The 22,936-nt window shown below is 40.4% G+C and overlaps 1 protein-coding gene across 4 annotated transcripts in view; it reads right to left on the bottom strand.

Moving 5' to 3' along the window:
* Positions 1 to 5,981: 5,981 nt before the first annotated feature.
* GOLIM4 (golgi integral membrane protein 4) overlaps positions 5,982 to 22,936 on the bottom strand; it is an 80,880-nt gene continuing 63,925 nt past the window's right edge. For all 4 annotated transcript variants that reach the window (XM_060011180.2, XM_060011182.2, XM_060011179.2 and 1 more), the window contains 5 exons: positions 21,266 to 21,375; positions 17,941 to 18,108; positions 17,546 to 17,614; positions 8,031 to 8,111; positions 5,982 to 7,690 (listed from right to left, as the gene is read on the bottom strand). In XM_060011180.2, coding sequence (XP_059867163.1) covers positions 7,541 to 7,690; positions 8,031 to 8,111; positions 17,546 to 17,614; positions 17,941 to 18,108; positions 21,266 to 21,375 — 578 coding nt within the window. In that variant the 3' untranslated portion in view covers positions 5,982 to 7,540. The remainder of the gene's footprint in view (positions 7,691 to 8,030; positions 8,112 to 17,545; positions 17,615 to 17,940; positions 18,109 to 21,265; positions 21,376 to 22,936) is intronic.

Raw genomic sequence — 22,936 nt, 5'->3', positions numbered from 1 at the left:
TTTTAAATCCTGATACCCAGACTACAGCCTACTACAATTATTTCAGAGTCTCTGGGAGTGGGATCCAGGTATCACTATTGATACTTTTGAAATTCCTCAGATATGTAGCTAAGGCTGAGAACCACTGTATTAGAGGCCACTGATATCTGGCAAAAATAATCTAATAATTTTGAACAAATAAATTGGCTTAAATTTATTCAACTCATTAAGTTGAACTCTGTCTTCCCTCACCTGCACATCTGGGCCTGGCTTCCAGCTGAGCAACTGGCTGGATGCTTATTTATACCATGTAGCTGCACATTGCCTTCACCACTGGCCTCTCTGCTTGGAGCCATAAATACCCTTAGAAGATGTATTAGTTGTCTACTATTGTGTAACCATTTACTCCAAAATCTAAAATGATAAACATTTATTATTTTGTAGTTTGTGTGAGCCAGGCATCTAGGAATGACTTATCTGGGTAGTTCTGGCTCAGGGTTTCTAGTGAGGTTACAATCAAGTTGTAATCTGAAGGCTTGACAGGGACTGGAGGGTCCACTCTAAACTCACTCATGTGGCTGTTGCCAAGAGGCCTCAATTTCTTGCCACATGGGCGTAGGTCTCAACATAAGGCTGTCTGAATACCCTTATGACATGGTAGCTGGCTTCTAAGAGACGGCACAGAGGAAGCTGCATTGTCTTTTTTGACCAAATTTCTGAGTCACACACCATCAACCCCCTTTAATTTTATTTGCTAGAAGCCAGTAACTAAGTCTAGCCCACGATCAAGGGAAGGGAAACTAGACTCCACCTTTTGAAGGAAAACTGTCAGATCTTGTGGACAAATCTTAAAACCACCACAGAAGATAATTGGATAGGGCTAAGGGAATATAAAATGTGCTTACATTGCCTTTATGAAAAAAAAAGTCGAATTCCACTAGGATGCATCAACTTAACAGTAATCAGACACCTACAGAATGCAAAAAACTCTCGGAGTTGAGATCACAAATTTCATGATTGTTAATGTATTAATGGGCAGCCACGGCAATTGCTTCCCGTACGTAAGTCTTAAGAAGGAGAAAGAACACATCAGACCAAAAGAAGTCATCTCATCTTGCTCAAACCCCGGTTTTACAGTGAATCAGTTCTTTAAGAGACATGTACTTTATGGGGAATGCTATGCATGTTGTTAACAGATAAACAGAAATGACGTTTAATTTCAGGCTCCATTAGTGAGAACAAGGGAATAGTGAGAATGGTGAGAACAAGGTCAGCCAAGATGGTAAAGGACAAAAGTACTTCATTTCCAATCACTTAAAATAGTGTACAAATGCAGCAGCTAGGATAATGTTGAGTGCTTGCCAACTTAAAATAGAAGGGATTATAGGAAAGAACTAGGAAGCCTTGATACCAGAAAATCTCAAAATGCTGTTTTCTATTGAAATAATTGTTTTTACAGCAAGCATTTGGATCATCTAGACTAGATATCTACAGTCTATAGGCTGAACCTGGCCTGCTGTTTATGTAAATGAAGTTTTATTGGAACACAGCCATGCTCATTCCTTTACACATTTACCCTGGCTGTTTTCACAGCACAGCAGCAAAGCTGAGTAGTTGCGAAAGAGGTTCTATGGCCCACAACACCAAAATATTTACTATTTGGCCCTTTACAGAAAAAGTTTGCCCATCTTATAGACTCAAGATGGGGATATATGAGCATTATTAACTTCATTACAGTAATCCCAAAGCTTTTATGATAGATTCTCTGGGCTTAGAGACAGATCTAAGAGAAAAAATGATGATCAAGAGACTGGCAAAAAGCCTGCCATTATTTATTAAAACTTGCTACATTTAGCGCAATATGACTAAAAGTTAATGAGAGTATTTCCTCTCATCCCATAAGTAAAAATGTAATCTGGAAGTAAGTCAGTACTCTTTAGTATGTAATTGATAGAAAAGAACCTTAAACTGGTCTCGTGAAAAAGAGGGAGAGACATTTATTGGCAAATAAAATTAAAGGGAGTCAGAACCTGGGAATTTGAACACCATTCTTCTCTTTCTTTATGATTCTGTCTCCCTTTCCCACCTTTCCTGCGCTCCCCCCTACACCCCAATCCTGTTCCTCTTTCTCTGTTAGCTTCAGTTTTTCTGCTGCAACTGAGTTTTCTCCATGTCATAAGGAGTGTGACTCCTGGAAGCTCCAAATACATGATTCCTCTCATCACTAGAGCAGCCAAGAGATCATTTCTCTTATCTAACCTCAGTATAGAAATCCCAGAAGATGAGGTACAATGATTGGTTTGGGACCCACTCCAGTGGTTACAGGGTTAAGCCTTTCTACAGATGAAGAACAGAAGAGGAAATGGTGTGAAGACAAAACGACAAGCAATGGATGGACACAGCCTACTCCATAGTACCAACTGGCCCTGCCGTAATAGTGACAAGACCCAAGGAAATTCTAAGAGGATATTCCATCTGTTCATTGGCTTAGGCATGGCTCTTGTAAATCGTAATTACTTAATATATTCTGATTTGAAAACCTCTCTAGGTTTCACAACTCCATTCACTTGTTTCTCAAGAAATTCTTTATCCTTCATGCTATACTTGATGCTTCATAGAAGATAGACATACAGTGTTACGTTTTCCTTTGACCATATCTTTCTCAGGGCAAATAATTCCAATTTCTTGGAATAGGGTTCTTCCTCAAGACCCTATGGCTGAGAGTTCACTCGTTTTTGTTTGTTGTTTATTTTGTTTGTATTTTTTTTACTTCTGTAACATTTGTTTTTGCCAAATTTAAAACACATCTTCTTAATATATAAAACTCAGAATGTGACAGTGGGTAATGATCCATACAACCCTGGCTATATTTAGAATTAACATTGGAATCAGATTCGCCCGGGAAGAAATCCTAGCTCTGTGACTTACGTGTTGTATGATCTTTAAATAATACTCTCATTTCATAGATGAGGATTATAAGATTTCATTTAGTTAATATTTATTGAAGTGCTTGGGATATCAACAATGAACAAGAGAAGTAAGTTCTCCACCCTCACAGAACGTGTATGTCAAGGAGAGTATAGACACATTGATAGACTATTTCCATGTACTGTGGGAGGTACTGCGATATGAAACGCAGGATGCTATAAGGGGACATAGAAAAGATATTCAGCCTAGACAGGGATGGGGGTGAGAAGTAGACACTTCCCAGAATTGGTATTAAGGTGAGACCTAAAGCAATGAGCCAGGGAAAGGAGAGGAGAGTGAATAGTGATTGAACAGTGTTTGGGGGTAGCAAATTTATCTTAATAGAGGAGAGCATGGTGATTTAAAGGAACTGAACGTTAGTCAAGTATTAGTCAGGAATCTTCAGGTGGTGAGTGGCAGAAATGCATTTCCAACTGGCTCAACTGAAAAAGCAGAATTTACTGGCTCATTAATCAACCTGTGGGTCTACTTGGCTGGCATCAGGGATAGCAAGACATGAAGACTAAAAAAATGACACAGTTCTCTTCATCTCTGCCCCTGCCTTTTGCTTGTCTTTGCAGGTGAGGTTTATTCTCTACTTCTGTAGATTATTTTCTCCACACAACTAAGAAAATAGATACCAAGTGATGTGAATTTACAAACGGTAGCTTTGCTATCGAAAAGGAAGGAGAGGTGCTATTTTCCATTTGCTCCAGGCTGCAAAGATGTCAGTAATTGTGCAGGGTCTGAGGTTTACCTTACAAGCTAACAAGTTAGCCTGTCATAGTTACATGGATGCTGGCAGAAGACTCTAGACTGCTGGCTCAAAGACATGTAATTCTCATGGCACAGCGGGGCAACGTGTGAGCTTACTGTTCACATCAGTTCCCCCTTGGTCCCCTAGCATCATGGGGACGATGTGGAGCATCCCAGGTAGATGTTGCACCCACAGTGGGCTTGTGTCACCCCTAAGGATCTCTGATCTTAAGAAACTTTCGATCTTAGAGAGGGACTGCTAGCAAACCTGCTCAGATTTCGCCCTGCAGGGAGACATTATCTTTATTATTCTAGCCAGGGAACAAAAATGTCCTCTGACCCACAGGGAGTTAGTATCTCTAATGTCTGGCTGTTTGATAGGCAAATATCCTTGAAAAGATAGTCCAGGATAAAAGCTGTCACAGTATGTGTAGAAACACCACGGAGAATTGCCCTCCAACCAAAATCCCAGGGAAGGAATTGAATTGGTGTGTCTTGGGTCACCTGCCCATCTTGGATCAAGCACTTTGTCCCAGGATATGGGGTAATATTATTGGCTCTGGTCAAAATCAACTTCCCACCCAAAGACAGGAGTCAAGGCCGGTTACTAAGACAATGGTGCTTGACAAAGATGAGTCATATTTATTATGATTCAGAATTAGAGTACAAATTATAAGGCTGAAGAAGTAAGATGGGTTATGAAGAACTATGTAGTCATATTAAGGAGTTTGGAACTTTTCCTATGTGCAATAGGGATTTATTAAATAATTTTATAATGGGGGGTAGTGTTAGTGTTATCTTTAGAAATATCACACTAGCACAGATTTTAGGGATAGGAGAGGGTAAATGAGACAAGTTAGGGGACTATTACAATAGTCCAGGTAACAGATAACAAGGACCTGAGCCAGGACAGTAGGGATGAAAAAAATGGGCAAATGTAAAGATATTTTGGTAGCATCAATAGGGAGAGAAGACAGAATCAAGGACAAACTTTGCTTCTGTTTTGGGAAACTTAAGTGAATTGAGATTCAGAACCTAGAAAGAGAAGTAAGTTTTAGGAAGGAAAGAAGGCAAATTCAACTTTGAAAATTATAAATTTAAGGTAGGACGGGTCATAGAAAGCTTAGGTTGAGGAGATGGATTGGGAGATGTGTCCAAGACATGACAGAGAAGTAGGCTAGATAGAGAAAAGGCTCCAGGACAAAAGCTGAAAAACAGATATTTTAGGGGCAGGCAGAAGAAGAGATACCGGAAAAAAAAAAAAAAAAAAAAAGTTGGGAAAGAGTAGCCAGGATGGTTAGAAGAAAACTAAGAATAGATAGTAGAAGGGAAGCCAAAAGAAGATAATTCAAGAGTAGAAATTGACCTTTTTTTTTTTTTAAATGCTGTGCAACATGCCACACGACAATGTACCACAAGGTAATGAGAATTAAAAACAAAACAACTCAAAGCTTCAAGAAATCAAAATTCTTTGGTTGTAAGATAAGGAAGGAATTCCATCAAACTTAAAGGAGCACTGAGGGGATAAAGTGGGTCCTTTTTTCACATTTCTCACACTATGAAGGCATTCAGTAAGTGTCCATCATTTTCCTTTATAACAGTGAGTCACTGTGACCTCCACGTGGCTCAGATTATACTCTTACTCCTAGATCTTACTCAGTCACTCATAAATATCCAGTCATTACATCCATACTAATGCAGCATTTTTGTACTCCACTGTACTTGGCCTTAAAAAAAGTACTTTTTTTCCCCTTCTGATTATGTCACTGGTACCAAATCCTTTGACATATGGGTTGCACCAAAAGTCACAGATTAATTGGCAAGGTAAATACAAGTGACATTTTATTGCTGCTCATCTCATTAAAGTGGATCAGTTCTGGGTGATTCTCTTCCACACATTAGGTTAAACAGCCCTATAACTTGGCGCCATACAGAGTAGAATGGTTTGCGATTGTTCCGTTTGCTTTCCCAGGGAGGATTCAGTAGTTTTTTTGTTTTTTGTGTGTTTGCACATGACACTCTCTTACATTTCTCATTTTTCTTCCTCCAGAACTAGCTCAAATAAAATAAAAATTCTTAGCTCTTCCTTTAGAAAAGTGGTGGGGGGGGGGGGGCGGAACTCGTGCCAATCCAAGTCGAGAAAGATTGGGAAAGGCATTTTATAATTCATTAATATACATTGGTTCCCCTTAAAATTTTTTCCTTTTATGAAAAAGAACTGAATAATGTTACAGGATCAGAAACTAATAAAAAATCACATACTTTCAAAGATTTATCACTTGCTTTTTATAGCTTTATTGACTATTACCAAGTTTCAAATAATTAAATACTGCAATTGGGACATTAAAAATACAAACTAATTTACCAAAATAATTGTATTCTGAATATTATGTACAATATTATACATTTTACATTACATAAAGGGTTTTTATACATAAAGGTAAGATTTGATTCATGATTACCGAAAACCCAAAATACATTTGAACAGAACATTCCTATGCATACATACATAATCACTCAACTGGGCTAATCAAAACCATACATGAGTGTGGTTATTAAAAAATAAAATTACATTCATACGATAATGGTAGAAATTGAAATCTGTTTTTATTGATTTGAAAGTACTATTATAAAACCACACACAGAAGAATGATATAACCTAATTCTGTTTAGTTAAAAATCTTTATACTGGAGACTGCAATATGTCTCTATCCCATGGGAAATTTTTGATTTTTAATATTTTTATTTTAAGGGACTTGTATAATTCATAATCATTAAAAGTCTATCATCCATGGGCATAAAGTAGACCCATTCCCAGCACAGAGAAAAGTCAGGAGGGTCAACCATACCACCATGTGTATTTTACCATATCGTTTTTGAAAAATACCCTATTCCGTTGTACAATTTGATATGTCTTCATACTCATGCTTGTCATCAGTGATTACATACAGAGGCACAGAGCTCACAGGGGAAATATATATTACTGTGGAGAATTAGATACTAAACAAAGCTATCACTGGGTGACTACAGAAAAAAAAGGGGTGCTCACGTGGAAAATGCCACCCATACACACTAAATTAGTTATTAAACAAGGCGTCAGTCCTTCAAAAAGGTTAATACGCTGATGTGTCATACCTTGTTTGAATCCTGAAATATCTAAGTCTAGAATACTGTCAAGTGAGTTTTAGTTCTATCTCACATTTAAATTTAATTCCTCTCAAGAGGAAGAGCTGTGATTTTAAGCCAAACATTTTTTCTAACTGATCTGAAAAGCCTGAAAAAAATGTCTTTATAGCAAAAACGTCTTTCTAACTGTATGTCACTCTGTCCATGAATCTTATGCTAGAGATACACAGACTGGTGAAAATTCTATCAGAACTATGCATAAGAACCTCGGAAAGGCAGCAATTAGTAAACTGGCCATTCTCCTTAATGTCTGTACAGCATTTTTCAGTATTCTCTATCCTGCATTTTATCAAAGGCAAACAACAGAATGCTTGGAACATAGAAGACAGAGAAGGAACAAGTTGAAACATATACAAAAGCAATGTCTTCTTCAACATCACATAATCTATGAAAAATGAGATTCAGAGCCTAAGGTCTGCTTTATTGTTTTTCTTCTCGTTCATGTTTTGCTTGAATATAAAAAGAAGCTCTAACCTAGGTTAACAAAATATATTCATATAAATGTATGAGCATTTCTAATACAAAAGTTAAAAAAGAAGTCTAAATTCTTAATTTTTATAGTTAAATATCCTAGAGTTCAGTAGGCAGATTTATTTTTGAGCAGCTTGAAAAGAATCCGTCGGCTGACCTCTGTCTGTGAAATCGGACACGGCTACATTTCAGCTCTTTGCCGAGATTTCTCAGCAGCAGCGGCTCCATCCTCCTCCTCCTCCTCTTCTTCCTCGTAGTGCTCCTCTCGGCCTTTGGGGTGGTTGTCATCTCGAACTTCTTGCTCTTCTCCATCATTGTTTTTCTCATCGGCCTTGAAGTTAAAAAGAAAAAAAAGGAAAACTAAGAGAGAGGGCACAGAGTTAGTGGTATAAATAATTCCCTCTAAAAAAAACACCCCAAAAAACCAGTATGAAGTTACTCATTTTTGGAGAAAGAAAACAAGTGAAGAAAAATATTCCAACAGGCGAGAGTGCTACAGTCATTTCTAATCTTCAGGTTGTCACAGATTTTCCTAGTTCTAGGTTGGCCTGTTAAACTCTATGGCACCTTAGATGTACCCACTGGTATCCTTCCAACTATACATACGTATCTCCCATACTTGCGCGCACAGGCACACAAGTGCAATAGAAATAGGTAGATCCTATGCGTACATTTTCATCATTTTCACCATAGGTCTCTTCAGCATTATGCTCCAATTCCCTTTTTTTCTCCTCAGTCAAATCTTCCTGAACCTAAAACAAACCAGAGACATCAGGTGACACCTTGATCATTTCAACACTTGCAACAACATGTTCTGATTTCCCAAAAGTTCATTCAAAGCAGCAGAGACAAAATCAAACTAAAAATAAATCTGAAAAGAAAGTCAGAGATTTGACTGGTCTATTAGCCATGAAGAAATGTATAATACACCTACTACAAAAAAAATCAATGTGATTCAGAATCTAGGACCTTTGTGTTTCTGATTTGTTTAACACTCCAAGTATAACACCTGAAGAAATTCACCTTATAAAATTAAATGGGAGAACTGTTGGAAGTCTGAAGGCTCTGACAGAATGTAAGTTCTTGTGAAGACAGGAACCATCTGTCTTACTCAACTAACTGCCTTCCATGCCTACATGCGTACTTGGCACACTGCAATTGCTTAATAAATACTGTTGAATGAAATGAGTCAATGAATGAATCAATGCAAAATATAGCTGCTCTGTAAAGGCACAGAAACCAGGCACCACTACCTATATATAATGTAGTAGAAAACCGAGGAAAACCTGTGTAAATACGTTTCTATAATTAAGAATAAACTTCTCTGGCTAAAAGATCTAGAACACAGAATACAATCATTTCAATTTCTTCATAAAATAGTTATTAAGCTACCTCAAATCCCTACATCTCTTTAGTGTTCTAACACATTTCTGTTTTAAGTAGTTTTCTTCGTGTATGCTACTACTATTATGTGTCATTGATTCCGATTGTTTTTTTTCAAAATGCAAATCAAAGAAAGCATCCAAATATTTTTGCGAAATAATCTCTATTTAATGATCACATTCCACACAAATAGAGGGTAAAATATTTTCTAACTTAACGATTCTGAAAACTATACACATGCCAAAAGGTTTAAGTCATTTGAATACATTTCAAAAAATCGCTGACTGCCAATTAAGCATAATGCAGTGTCCAGTTACCAGAAAGAACCCTGATCTCTCTGAGGAGAGCGGCATAAAAGTAAGTCTTCTTGAATAACACACAAAATTACCTAATTTTGGGGGGTGGGGTGTATGTGTGATAAATATCCCAGAAATGGGCAGGGGGAGGAAAGTATGCAGGTGTTATAATTAAGGAATGACTAATTAAGGGCTGCCTCAAGGTGTCCAGCCCAGGTTCAGCAGGATGAACTGCAACCCACCAGACTCACTTTGGAGGGACCCTGGCCTGTTAGGAGCTTACAAAGATGACCCTTCAAAGATGCCCTAACAGAGCCCAGCCTTCACGAACCTCTTCTAACCAGTCAATTGTTGGCTGGACTTTCAGCCCCTACACCACACTGGCACCAAATAAATACATTGTGGGGACAGGTATAGAGTATACTTTGTATTCATGTGTCCTGGTAGAGCAAGCTATAAAGAAGACACCTCTGTTTTACCTGCAGTTTCTATCAGTGGCCAATGACATCCCTTCTGCCCTTAGTCATGGAATCTCATCACAGCATTTCCCAGGACATTGTAACAAAAACAGTGAAGCACTTATTTCAGACTATATTAAGGTCTCACTAATTGAAAACTGCTGAAGTGTCCCCAGTCAATTTCCGTGAACAGACGTGTCTTCTACAGCCTTAATAATGAAAATATACTAGTGAACACTAAACATGCTTTAGTTGGGGTTGGGAGGGAACTGCCTTGAAACTGTGGTATGGTGAAAAGGACCAGTGTTGGCAAACTTTTGCTGCAAACGGCCAGAGAGTAAATATCCAGACTTTCTTGGCCATAAGGTCTCTAGCAAATACCCAACTCTAGTGCAGCAGCAGCCTTAGACAACATGTACACCAAAAGGCATGGCTTGTGTCCCAATAAGACTTCACTTGTAAAATAGGCCCAGACCTGTAGTCTGCCAGCCCCCTAACGCAGACCGTGGGGTCAGACAGACCTGTGTTAAAACCTTCGCTCCTCACCTCTCCAGGTTGTATGAACTATAAGGTCACTTGTTTTTACTGTGAAGATTTTCAGGCACACACAAATAAAGACAATAATTCAATAAACTCAGTACAGCCATCACCAAGGCTCAAAGGTTACCTCAGTGTTGCCACACTTGCATCACCTATCACTTTTCTTTATTTTCTGATGAATTTATTCTTAAAATTCTAGATAGCATGTAATTTCACCCCTACTCATCTCGGAATGTATTTCTAAACACACTGGACTTTTCTTATATAACCATAATGCCATTATCACGTCTGATAAATAATTCCATGGTATCATCTAGTGTCTAGTCCTTACTTACATTTTCCTGATCGTCTTAAATATGTCTATTTATAGTTGGTTTGTTCTAATCATGATCCAAACAAAGGCCACATCTAACACCATTTCCGCTCCCCTCTTTTTCCCTTAATGCTATCTTGAATTGTTGTCCAGTAAAATGACCCACATTCTGGATTTACTTGCTTCTTTAAGGTATCACTTAACTCATATTTTTAGCCTCCACATTTCTTATAAAAGGAAGTTAGCTTAAAGGCTTGAATGAATTCAGATTCAATTTGCAAAATAAGGACTTTTCAGAGGTGATGCTGTAGATTTCATATTTTCATCACATCAGGAGGCATATAATGCTTGTCCCACTTTTAGTGAAGCTAAGGTTGGCCAGTGAGCTCAGATAGCTACAGCCTGATCCCTCCATGGTAAAATCCCCTGACCTCCATCTATCTGGTGATATCCATTGATGACTGCTCTTAAATCAACTGTTTTAATTAGGAGTCACAAAACGGGTGTCTTTCTAATTCCATCATTCCTTCTGTATTGACTAACTTCTATAAAGAAAAACTTGCCCATATCAGCTCTTTAGTTACTGTGCTTAGTATATTTAATCATGGTAGCTTTTAAAAGCAGACCTGGGTGGGGTCTAATCATGGTTCTAACAATAACAAGTTGTGTGAACTCTGAAAACTTATGTAACCTCTCTGAAGCTCAAATGTCTTATCTATCAAAGAAAGGGTTAGATAAAAAGCAGTGATTTTTAATTTTCTCTCTGTGTGTGGGGGGGTGGGGGATGGGTAGGGGGAGTCATGGACCCTTTTAACACTTTGGTTAGGAAATCTTTAGTAAATGGGCATAGGTATACATAATTTTGCATGGAAGTTTCAGGAGGTTCAGACTTCCCAAAGTCTAGCTACAGACCTGACCTGTCGTACGCGTGCTTCTCTAAACAGTGTGCTCCTGAAACATCAGTATCAGCTGGGGGGCTTGTGAAAAACTCCAACTCCTACACCCCACACAGACAGGATCAAAATCTCCAAGGGTAAGGTCTAATCCAGGAATCTGTACTTTTTACACACTTTCCAAGGTGATTCTTAGCCACAGCAAAGCCTGAGAGCCATTCGCTTGAGTGACAATGAATGTCTCTGGCTAGAGAGATAAACACCTGTTTATGAGTTCTGTCTTCTCTTCTCTTGGGATCTATTGTAGGAAATTTAGGTTGTTGACCAGTTGTCAATATAATCTGAGGTGGGAACCACTGATTTAAATTACTTTTCAATTTAGGGATTGCACAAAAGAAAATTTTGTAGTTTTTCAAATTTATAAATGTACCTTTTCTATTCTAGTAATATATGCTTCATGTTTGGGGCAAAAGTACTTCAAATCCATCTTAAAGGCACTGCTAAAATGGGACCAAGTGATATGGAGTTTCTCATTTTAAAATATGCTTACACTAATAACCAGAAGCCAAATGCGACTCTTTTACAATGTAGACACGCCAATTATGTCTTCCACACTTGACCCTCTTTACTATCGAGCTAAAGCCGATGCAAACATTTTGTTAAATATATTCCTACACCGCTCCTCATTACTCATTACTGAAATCTAATGTTTTAGGCATTTTAGCAATGGTCCCTATGTGATGTGGCAAAGTTTAATAAATAGCGAAAACTAAACAAGATAAAACAGATCTTCTGAACCTGAAATGGGCTTTGGCTAGCTACCCAGTCCCCGTATGTATTCGCACCTTTCTCTGATGCATCAAAGGTGTTACGGGATGAGCCAGGAACCAGAAGGCTACACCTTAAGTAGTCAAGAATCCTGGAATCCAAAGAAGTGTATGGGATGTGACAATGGAAGGGCCTTCCAACAATGTCCACTATGGTGGTGAACACCCCTGCTTACCAGCGAATATTTAATAGGAGAGTTTCTGCTATCTGGACAGCTTCTTGATGTGGTGATTCACAGGCTGACATACCACTAAAGGGAGCCAGGAAACCCTGTACCTGCTCTTGCGTGAGCGTTCAGATCAATCTGTTTTCAGTTAGATGGGAGAAACTGAGCACTCGGGTTTTGCAAAGTGGTCATTTAGTCTCTATATATTTTTAAACATTTAAATAATTTTGGGAGAGGAGGAAGATGGCGGGGAAAGGGGGAAGATGGTGGGAGAGTAAGACGTGGAAATCACCTTCCTCCCCACAGATACATCAGAAATACATCTATGAGGTGGATCCAGCCTCATCCACCAGAACACAGGCACCAGTACCCTCCACCAGGAAGCCTACACAACCCACTGAACCAACTTTAGCCACTGTGGACAGACACCAAAAACAACGGGAACTACGAACCTGCAGCCTGCAAAAAGGAGACCCCAAACACAATAAGATAAGCAAAATGAGAAGACAGAAAAACACACAGCAGATGAAGGAGCAAGATAAAAACCCACAAGACCTAACAAATGAAGAGGAAATAGGCAGTCTACCTGAAAAAGAATTCAGAATAACGATAGTAAAGATGATCCAAAATCTTGGAAATAGAATAGAGAAAATGCAAGAAACATTTAACAAGGACCTAGAAGAACTAAAGAGGAAACAAACAATGATGAACAACACAATAAACGCAATTTAAAATATGCTAGAAGGGATCAATAGCAGAATAACTGAGGCAGAAGAACGGATAAGTGACCTGGAAGATAAAATAGTGGAAATAACTACCGCAGAGCAGAAAAAAGAATGAAAAGAACTGAGGACAGTCTCAGAGACCTCTGGGACAACATTAAACGCACCAACATTCGAATTATAGGGGTTCCAGAAGAAGAAGAGAAAAAGAAGGGGACTGAGAAAATATTTGAAGAGATTATAGTTGAAAACTTCCCTAATATGGGAAAGGAAATAGTTAATCAAGTCCAGGAAGCACAGAGAGTCCCATACAGGATAAATCCAAAGAGAAACACGCCATGACACATATTAATCAAACTGTCAAAAATTAAATACAAAGAAAACATATTAAAAGCAGCAAGGGAAAAACAACAAATAACACACAAGGGAATCCCCATAAGGTTAACAGCTGGTTTTTCAGCAGAAACTCTGCAATCCAGAAGGGACTGACAGGACATATTTAAAGTGATGAAGGAGAAAAACCTGCAACCAAGATTACTCTACCCAGCAAGGATCTCATTCAGATTTGATGGAGAAATTAAAACCTTTACAGACAAGCAAAAGCTGAGAGAGTTCAGCACCACCAAACCAGCTTTACAACAAATGCTAAAGGATCTTCTCTAGGCAAGAAACACAAGAGAAGGAAAAGACCTACAATAACAAACTGAAAACAATTAAGAAAATGGGAATAGGAACATACATATCGATAATTACCTTAAATGTAAATGGATTAAATGCTCCCACCAAAAGACACAGATTGGCTGAATGGATACAAAAACAAGACCCATATATATGCTGTCTACAAGAGACCCACTTCAGACCTAGAGACACATACAGACTGAAAGTGAGGGGATGGAAAAAGATATTCCATGCAAATGGAAACCAAAAGAAAGCTGGAGTAGCAATTCTCGTATCAGACAAAATAGACTTTAAAATAAAGACTATTACAAGAGACAAAGAAGGACACTACATAATGATCAAGGGATCGATCCAAGAAGAAGATATCATAATTGTAAATATTTATGCACCCAACACCCAACATAGGAGCACCTCAATACATAAGGCAAATCCTAACAGCCATAAAAGGGGAAATCGACAGTAACACATTCTGATATTTATAGGACATTCCATCCAAAAACAACAGAATATACATTTTCCTCAAGTGCTCATGGAACATTCTCCAGAATAGATCATATCTTGGGTCACAAATCAAGCCTTGGTAAATTTAAGAAAATTGAAATTGTATCAAGTATCTTTTCTGACCACAACGTTATGAGACTAGATATCAATTACAGGAAAAGATGTGTAAAAAATACAAACACATTGAGGCTAAACAATACTCTACTTAATAACGAAGTGATCACTGAAGAAATCAAAGAGGAAATCAAAAAATACCTAGAAACAAATGACAATGGAGACACGATGACCCAAAACCTATGGGATGCAGCAAAAGCAGTTCTAAGATGAAAGTTTATAGCAATACAATCCTACCTTAAGAAACAGGAAACATCTCGAATAAACAACCTAACCTTGCACCTAAAGCAATTAGAGAAAGAAGAACAAAAAAACCCCCAAAGTTAGCAGAAGGAAAGAAATCATAAAGATCAGATCAGAAATAAATGAAAAAGAAATGAAGGAAATGATAGCAAAGATCAATAAAACTAAAAGCTGGTTCTTTGAGAAGATAAACAAAATTGATAAACCATTAGCCAGACTCATCAAGAAAAAAAGGGAGAAGACTCAAATCAATAGAATTAGAAATGAAAAAGGAGAAGTAACAACTGACACTGCAGAAATACAAAAGATCATGAGAGATTATTACAAGCAACTCTATGCCAATAAAATGGACAACCTGGAAGAAATGGACAAATTCTTAGAAATGCACAACCTACCAAGACTGAATCAGGAAGAAATAGAAAATATGAACAGACCAATCACAAGCACTGAAATTGAAACTGTGATTAAAAATCTTCGAAGAAATAAATAATTTTAAAGTACACATAGTACTTTTTGGCAATGTCACAGTTTGTCTCGTTTGCTCATAAGCATATTAAAAATCTGTAAAGTAAGCAACATGAGGATGGGCTCACCATATGAATGTCTTTGACTCTAAGGATCCCAAACAGTAAACAATGAATGTGTGTTAATAGCCATCCATCTTTATGTCTCAGAAGGATAACACTGTTGCACTCAGATAAGAGAAGGCAGGGAGAATGCACACTTGTTTTGGGTCCTCTACTCTCATAGTTCAATCAGTCTGATGGGCTGTACCTCTGAACAGGTATAACCCTGGCAAGATGCAGCTCCTCCCTAGGAGCAAATGTGACAGAAGTCAGGCTGACTGTGGGCTGGAAGGGAGGGGACCCGACGGCAGCAATGGGCCTTACATCCCAGGGGTCAGCTGGGGCAGTGGAAGACTCTGAGGCTTAAGGAAGACAAGAATGATGCAAATCACACAGCGTTTTATGGTTTTCAGTGCTCACACACACAGCACTTGTAAACAACACGCTATGTGTTCTCACGTATTGCATCCCTTTGTTTTTCTTCTTTTGCTGCAGTCTGCTGAGAACTTTGTCTCTGTTACTAGTCCTTGCCTGATATATGGAAGTGCTTCTCCCTCCTCAAGGGAAGAGCTGAGAACAATGGAAAGAGGTGGGAAAATCCAGTAACTAATCACCACAGGAACTACCAGAAAAATATAACACAGCCTGAGCAAGGGGCGCTTAGCAGGCAGAGGGGAAAGGTACCCAGGGAAGAAGAGAGGCACGCTGGTCTTCTGCTGAGAGCTCACGTGGCAACCACCCTAAATGAGAGGGCGTGGTGACCTGGAGCCTCTGTGTGAGGGTTAGGAAGTGGGGACGGGGTGCCACAGCTAGGAGCTCTGGGCAGGAAACTAGGGGTCAGGCGCAGGGAGGGGGAAGGGCTCCAGTCAGTCAGGCCCCCTGAGGGAGGAGGGACAGAGGCCTGGGGAGCAGCTGCCCGGCGTCGTCGGGCACCAGGCTCTGCCTGGTCATCATCCTCCTTCCCTCCCGCCTCTCTGCCTTTGTTTTCTTTCTATCTTTGATCCCTCTTGGATCCCAGGATTTCTCTCTCCACCTTACCTGATAGAATATAGAAGTTAAAAAAAAAAATCAGTAAATACTGATTAAAATTTTATGTTTACCCTTCTGAATTTTTAAAAAGGAGCCAAGGTGAATCTCTTGTCTTTTAATCTCCCAAAGATTCCTGGCATCTGACATAATGAAACAAAGTAATATTAGTCTAGACATCCTGTTACAAGAGAGGTCCAGATGAATATCTTTCTCTTGCCAAACGTCTTAATATTCAAGGCTGCTGGGTTCTCTAACGCTCTCTTCTGATAACACAGCTCAGGGGCTTCATTAGGATGAACAGCAGGATGAGAAAAAGGAGAGAGAATACGAAGATCAAGCCAGGTAGACTGCACGTGACTAGAGGTGTATGTTGCCAATGACTGCAAAGAATGAGGTTCTTTTCTGTTTTCCCGGTATAAACACAAATTTCAGCATCAGCTCTGAAAAGCTGATAAATGCAATCTAAACGAGGCGGCAGACCTAGTCAAGGGAACCATGCCCGTGAGTGTGGCAGCTCGTGCCTTCCGAGCAGGCTCTCAGGGGTTGGGGGGGTTTGTTCAGGCTGCCATTTGTCCGACCTCTCCTGCCGTTCCCCTTAGGGTCAGAGCCACACATCTGCAAGAGGCCTGGCTGAGAGGTGCCTCTGAACCAGGGCTTTAATCTGCTGGTCCGTTTGCTGGTCCAGAGAGAGACTGAACATGGGGCCTTGGCCTCATCCGTATCATATTCCCGAGAACTGACCTTCAGCGGTCCATACAGTACCCCGCCGTGACTAACCAGCTACAACCAACAGCGTTCATCAGTCAATTACATGATTGTGGCACCAAGGCAGATGCTCTATAAACCTAATTAACAACGATATGCCAGAGGTTTACAGTAAGAAGCAAACTAAAATGAAATGCTAAGAAATTCCACCCAAGTGCATTTTACTCAACAGAGCTCCTTACATATTTTTCCTTTGCTTCTTTGTTAAACTTGATTAAGATGCTAAATTCTTAGAAGGGCAGAGGCTAAAAGGAGAGGCTATACAATTTTTTAAGTGTCTGGGGGTGCCCCTGTGACACAGGCACTGTGACATGTCTATAGGGAAAGTCTCTAGGGATAGTCCAGACCCTCAGTGTGCAGAGCTTTGCTTTTCTTTCTTGTGAGGGAAAGAGACAGGAGAAAATATTCTTACAAAGATCACATAAACCTAAGTTCGCCATTTCTGGAAGGCCAAGTGTCTTCTCAATTCAAAATTTCTAGGGTAAACCAGAGAGGAGGATTTTATCACCACATTTTTGCTATCTTCTAACCAAATGTCTCCACAGCCTTGGTCCGTTTCCCCTTGAAACCACCCTTCCTTACCCAGCCTACGGCTCTCTGAACCTTTCTACAGAAGCCCGCGCGGCCGAGGTTTGTTGCAGGCGAGCGTGAGGCCCCAAACAGTCTGGCCTCCTGCCCTCCCCCTTCCTACCTCCTCTTCCCCCTCTTCCTGGTACTGGTCATCCACATTGTCCTCCTGCTGGTCTGGATTTCCTGCCATCTGTTGAAACAAAAGGGGAGGCTCAGGTTACCGAACACTGGAGATGGGTTGTCCAGTCCTCTGGGACAAAGAACAGGCAGGCCACCATGAACATTACACTTTCAATGCATCAGGGGCCAGGAAATGATGACTAACCATTCTCAACACAAAGCCCAGGATGCCCATCACCCGCTCTCTCTGAGGGTGGGCATTTCACATGATGACCCCCCCAAAAACCCAAAGAGGTGAACCTCCTGTCCATGAGGTTATGGCTACCCTTTTGCGTAAAACCAGGCATTGTTGAAATACCCGAGTTAAAACCACCCTCCTTCGTGGCATCTGCTTACCACCAAATGCTCCTCCATTTCTGCATTCCCTTGCTTTTGGTGACTTTGTTTCTGCTCTTCATTTTCATCTGGCAAGTTTTCTTCCCTCACTTGCCCGGCTTCCTCAAATTCATCCTCCCCTTGATTATTAGGGTCGTCTGCTGGGTTTATGTCCTCTACAGCTGCCCTCTGTAAAATTTTAATGAAAAGCAACCACCACTTCAAATTCCAGGATCAAGTTTAATTTCATTTGAAAGGCCAGACACTGGCAGAAAATGAAATTGTCCTTCACCAGATTGTTCAGATCTATCCTTGCCAAGACTCACAAGTATTCGTCCCGCTGTCAAAAGATAAAGCCTCTGCTTTATGTGGCAGAGACTGATGCGTCAGAATTAAGTTCAAATAGCATTTCTTTCCTGCAAGCGATTCCAAAATAGTTCTCAAAACTCTAATTATCACAAGGAATATGAACATAACTAGATGACAAGAAAAACAGTTAATGAAAGCCAAAGGACCAAGTAGGAGAAATAATTAAAACGAGAGATTTAGATAGGCAAATAGTAACTTCTTTCACTGGTATGTTGATTTTTTTGACAGACGAGTTATCCTTTGCAAAACCAGCTGTTACATGTAAGTGAGTGAAAAGCAGCTGAGGAGAGAGGAAGCCCACACCAGAAAGGACCCAAGAAGAGGGCCCACGAGGAGACAAGAGGAGGCTAATTCACAAGTAGACGATCACGTTCTAGTGTGGATCACATTTATTTATTTTTTTATTTTTACTTTTTTCGGCACGCGGGCCTCTCACTGTTGTGGCCTCTCCCGTTGCGGAGCACAGGCTCCGGACGCGCAGGCTCAGCGGCCATGGCTCACGGGCCCAGCCGCTCCGCGGCACGTGGGATCCTCCCGGACCGGGGCACGAACCCGTGTCCCCTGCATCAGCAGGCGGACTCTCAACCACTGCGCCACCAGGGAAGCCCAAATAGGTGCGTTTTTGTTTTTGTTTTTGCGGTACACGGGCCTCTCACTGTTGTGGCCTCTCCCATTGCAGAGCACAGGCTCCGGACGCGCAGGCTCAGCGGCCATGGCTCACGGGCCCAGCCACTCCGTGGCACGTGGGATCTTCCCGGACCGGGGCACGAACCTGTGTCCCTTGCATCGGCAGGCCGCCTCTCAACCACTGTGCCACCAGGGAAGCCCCCACATGTCTTTATAATGAACACTACCATGAAGCTGAGAGAGGCTGCACTGGCAAGAGACAGGAGAAAAGGGACTGGGCTAACCCAGCCTCCGGCAATATATTTTGAAAAATACCTCCCCCTCCCCACCCCACCTCTCAAGTAGTGATTCTGTTATTGTGTTCAGTGAATGCCCTTCACATTATCAACTTTAGAACTATCTGGATGTCGCACTTATGTTCCCAAAGCACCTTTCAAAATAACATATGCCCTCATAAAGATTCAGATCTTAGAGCCTGAAATGGCGATGCTTGCAAGAGCTTCCCTGATCACACCAGGGTCATCAATAGGGCACTTCACTGAAGCAGCAAATGCTTCCCAGAGACGGTAAAGCCTCAGAGTGAGATTCAGTCTCCAGACCACAAAATTCTACTTCAATTCACCTCAGAGCCTTGACCATGTACAAGAGCTCGCTGCAGTCTCAGCTGATGTATTATCTGCACATCCCTGGCTATGTACTTTGTTCAAGAGCAAAATCACACTTTTCTTGGGAATGTGACAAATCATAACCTTCACACTAAACTCCAATTACTCCACAATCTTGTTATATGGATCACTTGTTGTACGTTATCAATAAACTGTGTGGAAATATAGGAAAAATGTAACACATTTTCTTCAGAAAAAAAGTACAAGATGTCTTTTGCAAAAGTACGTGAAAATGTACACATTAGTTCCAACTCTAACCAAGTAGTAAAAAACGTTTAATAGGCACAGTTGTTACGTTCAAAAAATAGTTAGATGATCAATTAAATCTCAGTAAAGCTGGACAAAAATGTTTTTACTTTAAAAATAAATGGATAAAGTATGAGACAAAGAGAGGGACAGCAGACTAATAATTTCTAATTAAGAGAAGGCATGGTAGAAAGGCCAGCGTTTCCCAGCGTGTTATCTAGAGCAAGTCAACTGATGAAAGGAGAGTAAAGAATTATGCAGTCAGGTAAGCAATCGAAACACACAGCGTTTCCCAAAGTCAGTGACTGGAACACCCACCCTTCCTCTGTCCCCTCCATTGCTCTCAGGATGCTCTCAGGCATTTGCACACTCGCTTTCTTGCTCTCTCATGGACACTCTCTTGCTCTTTCACATCCTCTGACGCTCTCACACTCTCCTGCTATCTATAGCTCTTGCTCTTTCCTGAAAATATTTCAGGGCTAGGGTTCCCTGGAGCATACTCTGAGAAATGCCAATTCAGGGGCTGGTGGGTAAATGTGTTCTGCCACCGCTCAGTGCAAGTTATGTGCAAAAGCTGTTTCCATCAGGGTGGCTTCAAGCATCTGTCAGGAAGACCTTCTCAATGTTTATCAAGGAAGAATATGGACAGGCAGGGCCCACAGGATAGCACAGACTGAATTTTATTAACATGGTGGTGGAATTCCTAGCAAAAGATGACAGGAGAGCTAGGATTTTACACTGTGAAAATCACCTACACATAAGCATAAGGACACACTCATTTGCAGGCAAGGCCAAGGTCACAGACCACCCAACTGAATTGGGAGTCTTGGTCCTTTTTGAGTAAACAAAAAGAACATTTCTGGTTACTATATCTCTAACTGCTAATATTCTAACTTTTCTATAGGAACATGGTGTCTGGGAAATTTTTTTCTTTCATTTCTCAAACCTCACAATCCTATCTGTGTATTTATTAAAATAGTCACTGGACTGTTGGGAGATTACAGAGAGTCACATGACACACATTCACACCCTAGCAGACTGCTCAACATGCTTCATAGTGGTTAATCTCCTTTCTCTGGTTCTCTCTCCAACTCCCACACTTGCTTTTTTTTTTCTTTTTCATCTTTCAGAGCTACTACATATTTCAATGCCTCTTTTTTGCTTTTCTATTTTAATTTGACTAATCTGAAAGTCCCCAGAGGGAAACTCCTTGGATGTTTTCCCAGAGCAACCTTTAACCCATTCTCATCACACACACCCCCCATGGTTCACAGTTAACAACATTGCTCATATCATATAATTGTGTAAGCCACCTTCCTTCTGTGCTGATGAAATAACAGACATATCTGGAGCCAGAGTCACGGTGTCAGGTAAACCTTCACGTTTCCTTTCTGCCTTGTGAGTTCCCAAGTGTCACGACCGGAAGAGAGGACACTTACACCTGCCTCGGATTCTGGGTCAGCTTCGTGGGGCCCTTGTTCTTGAAGCTCATGTCCATTCTCTGGGTCTTCTTCTGCCTCGTCTTGGTGCTGGTTGTCTCTCTCATAGGCTAGCAAATCAAAGGAACTAATATCAGTCCAAACAAACCAGACAGGATTCTCCCTTTGAAAGCAAAGCAAAGTCACCAGCGGGCTTTCCTGCAGACCACTTCACCCGCTCTCTCCTCCAGCTAGGTTAGCTCGAGATAAGGTGTATGTTTCAGCTTTTCTGGAAAAGTTATGCCCTTTCCCCAGGCCTTGTGTCTACAGAGATAGTGTGGAAAGGCCTTGTGTCTACAGAGACAGTGTGGGTAAGTGACACCATTCTAACTCTCCCAAAACAAATGTTTACAACAAAAGCGGCATTTTCCCCCCCATTATGCCAAAAACAACGATCAAAACTTTCTTGATAAGATAAAGCCCAGTCAATTGGACATCGCTAAAATTATCAACTAATTTTTGGTAATGTCAGAGAAAATGGCAAGCCACTGAAAGAAGAAACTGATGCTATTTCAGGAAATGAAAGAAATAACAACCCCATTTGTGGAGCTAAAAAAACAAATTCAGCCCGTCGTCCTGTGTTCTCTGAATTGGCGGTAATGATGATGCCACAAGCCCTGCATGCTTATACTCACACACACATTTACTTGCTACGTTTTGAACAAAATTATTTCAACTAAGAGAATGTATTGATAGATAAGAGCACACAAAGAGAGGAACAAATAACTTCTTTCGGTAAGATGCAAGAGGAAAGGTTAAGTATAGGGAGAGTATTCAGCCTGTAGAAAATAAAGATGCAGGTGACTTTCCATCAGGTTTCAAGCGCACCAAGGGATCCATTAAATAAAAGAGAGAACAAATGGTTCTCTAGTCTTACTGATAATGGAACAAAAAAGCTTAAAGTGCTGCATGGGGGGACATAAGGAAAACAACGTCTTGACGATAAGGGCTATAAAATATCAGAACAGGCTGTAGAGGGAGTTTGGGTAATCACCTTCCTTTAGATTCTTTAGGAAAGGATACAGAGCTAAGTGTTAGTGTTGCCAGGGAAACGGTTACTGTCTAGTCCTATCATCACAGTAAGCGGTATTTGATAAATGACACATAGATGCGCCCTGCAAATGAAAGCTACTACTGACTTAATTTGAAAAACTTTCAAGGCAATAATCTAAACACCTCCAAGGTAAGAAGAAAATGTAGAAGTTTCCCAAAGTATAACAGTCCTATGACAATGTGTTAGAAATAAGTACTTAGCATACAAAATGCTTAAGCTACCATTTCCTCTCTAAAATGTCAGAGAACAAACGGATTATCTTGCGTGATTTAGGCTACCAATGTGAACTGTTTGGGAGGATTAAGAAAAGCATACCAACAACAACAAAAGACAGATGGTAGTACGTACAGGTATCCTCCGCTTTTTGAAAGTTCGTTTTATGTCACCTCACTTTTCCGAAAGACCTACATTAGTACCTGTTTTGGGTAACCGAAAGAATTCGGAAGAGGATTTCCAATTTTATGGAAAAAGGTGAAAAGCAAAAATAGCGACTAGTGTTGGTTCTGCAGCGAGAGAGAGAGAGAGAGAGAGAGAGAGAGAGAGTCTCGTGGAGACCGTACACACCCAGAGCAGAGCAG

Source organism: Delphinus delphis, chromosome 4 (assembly GCF_949987515.2).
Source record: "Delphinus delphis chromosome 4, mDelDel1.2, whole genome shotgun sequence".
Classification (NCBI taxonomy): Eukaryota; Metazoa; Chordata; class Mammalia; order Artiodactyla; family Delphinidae; genus Delphinus; species Delphinus delphis.
The sequence above is the reverse complement of the archived record's forward strand: the minus strand, read 5'-3'. Positions and strand labels throughout refer to the sequence as shown.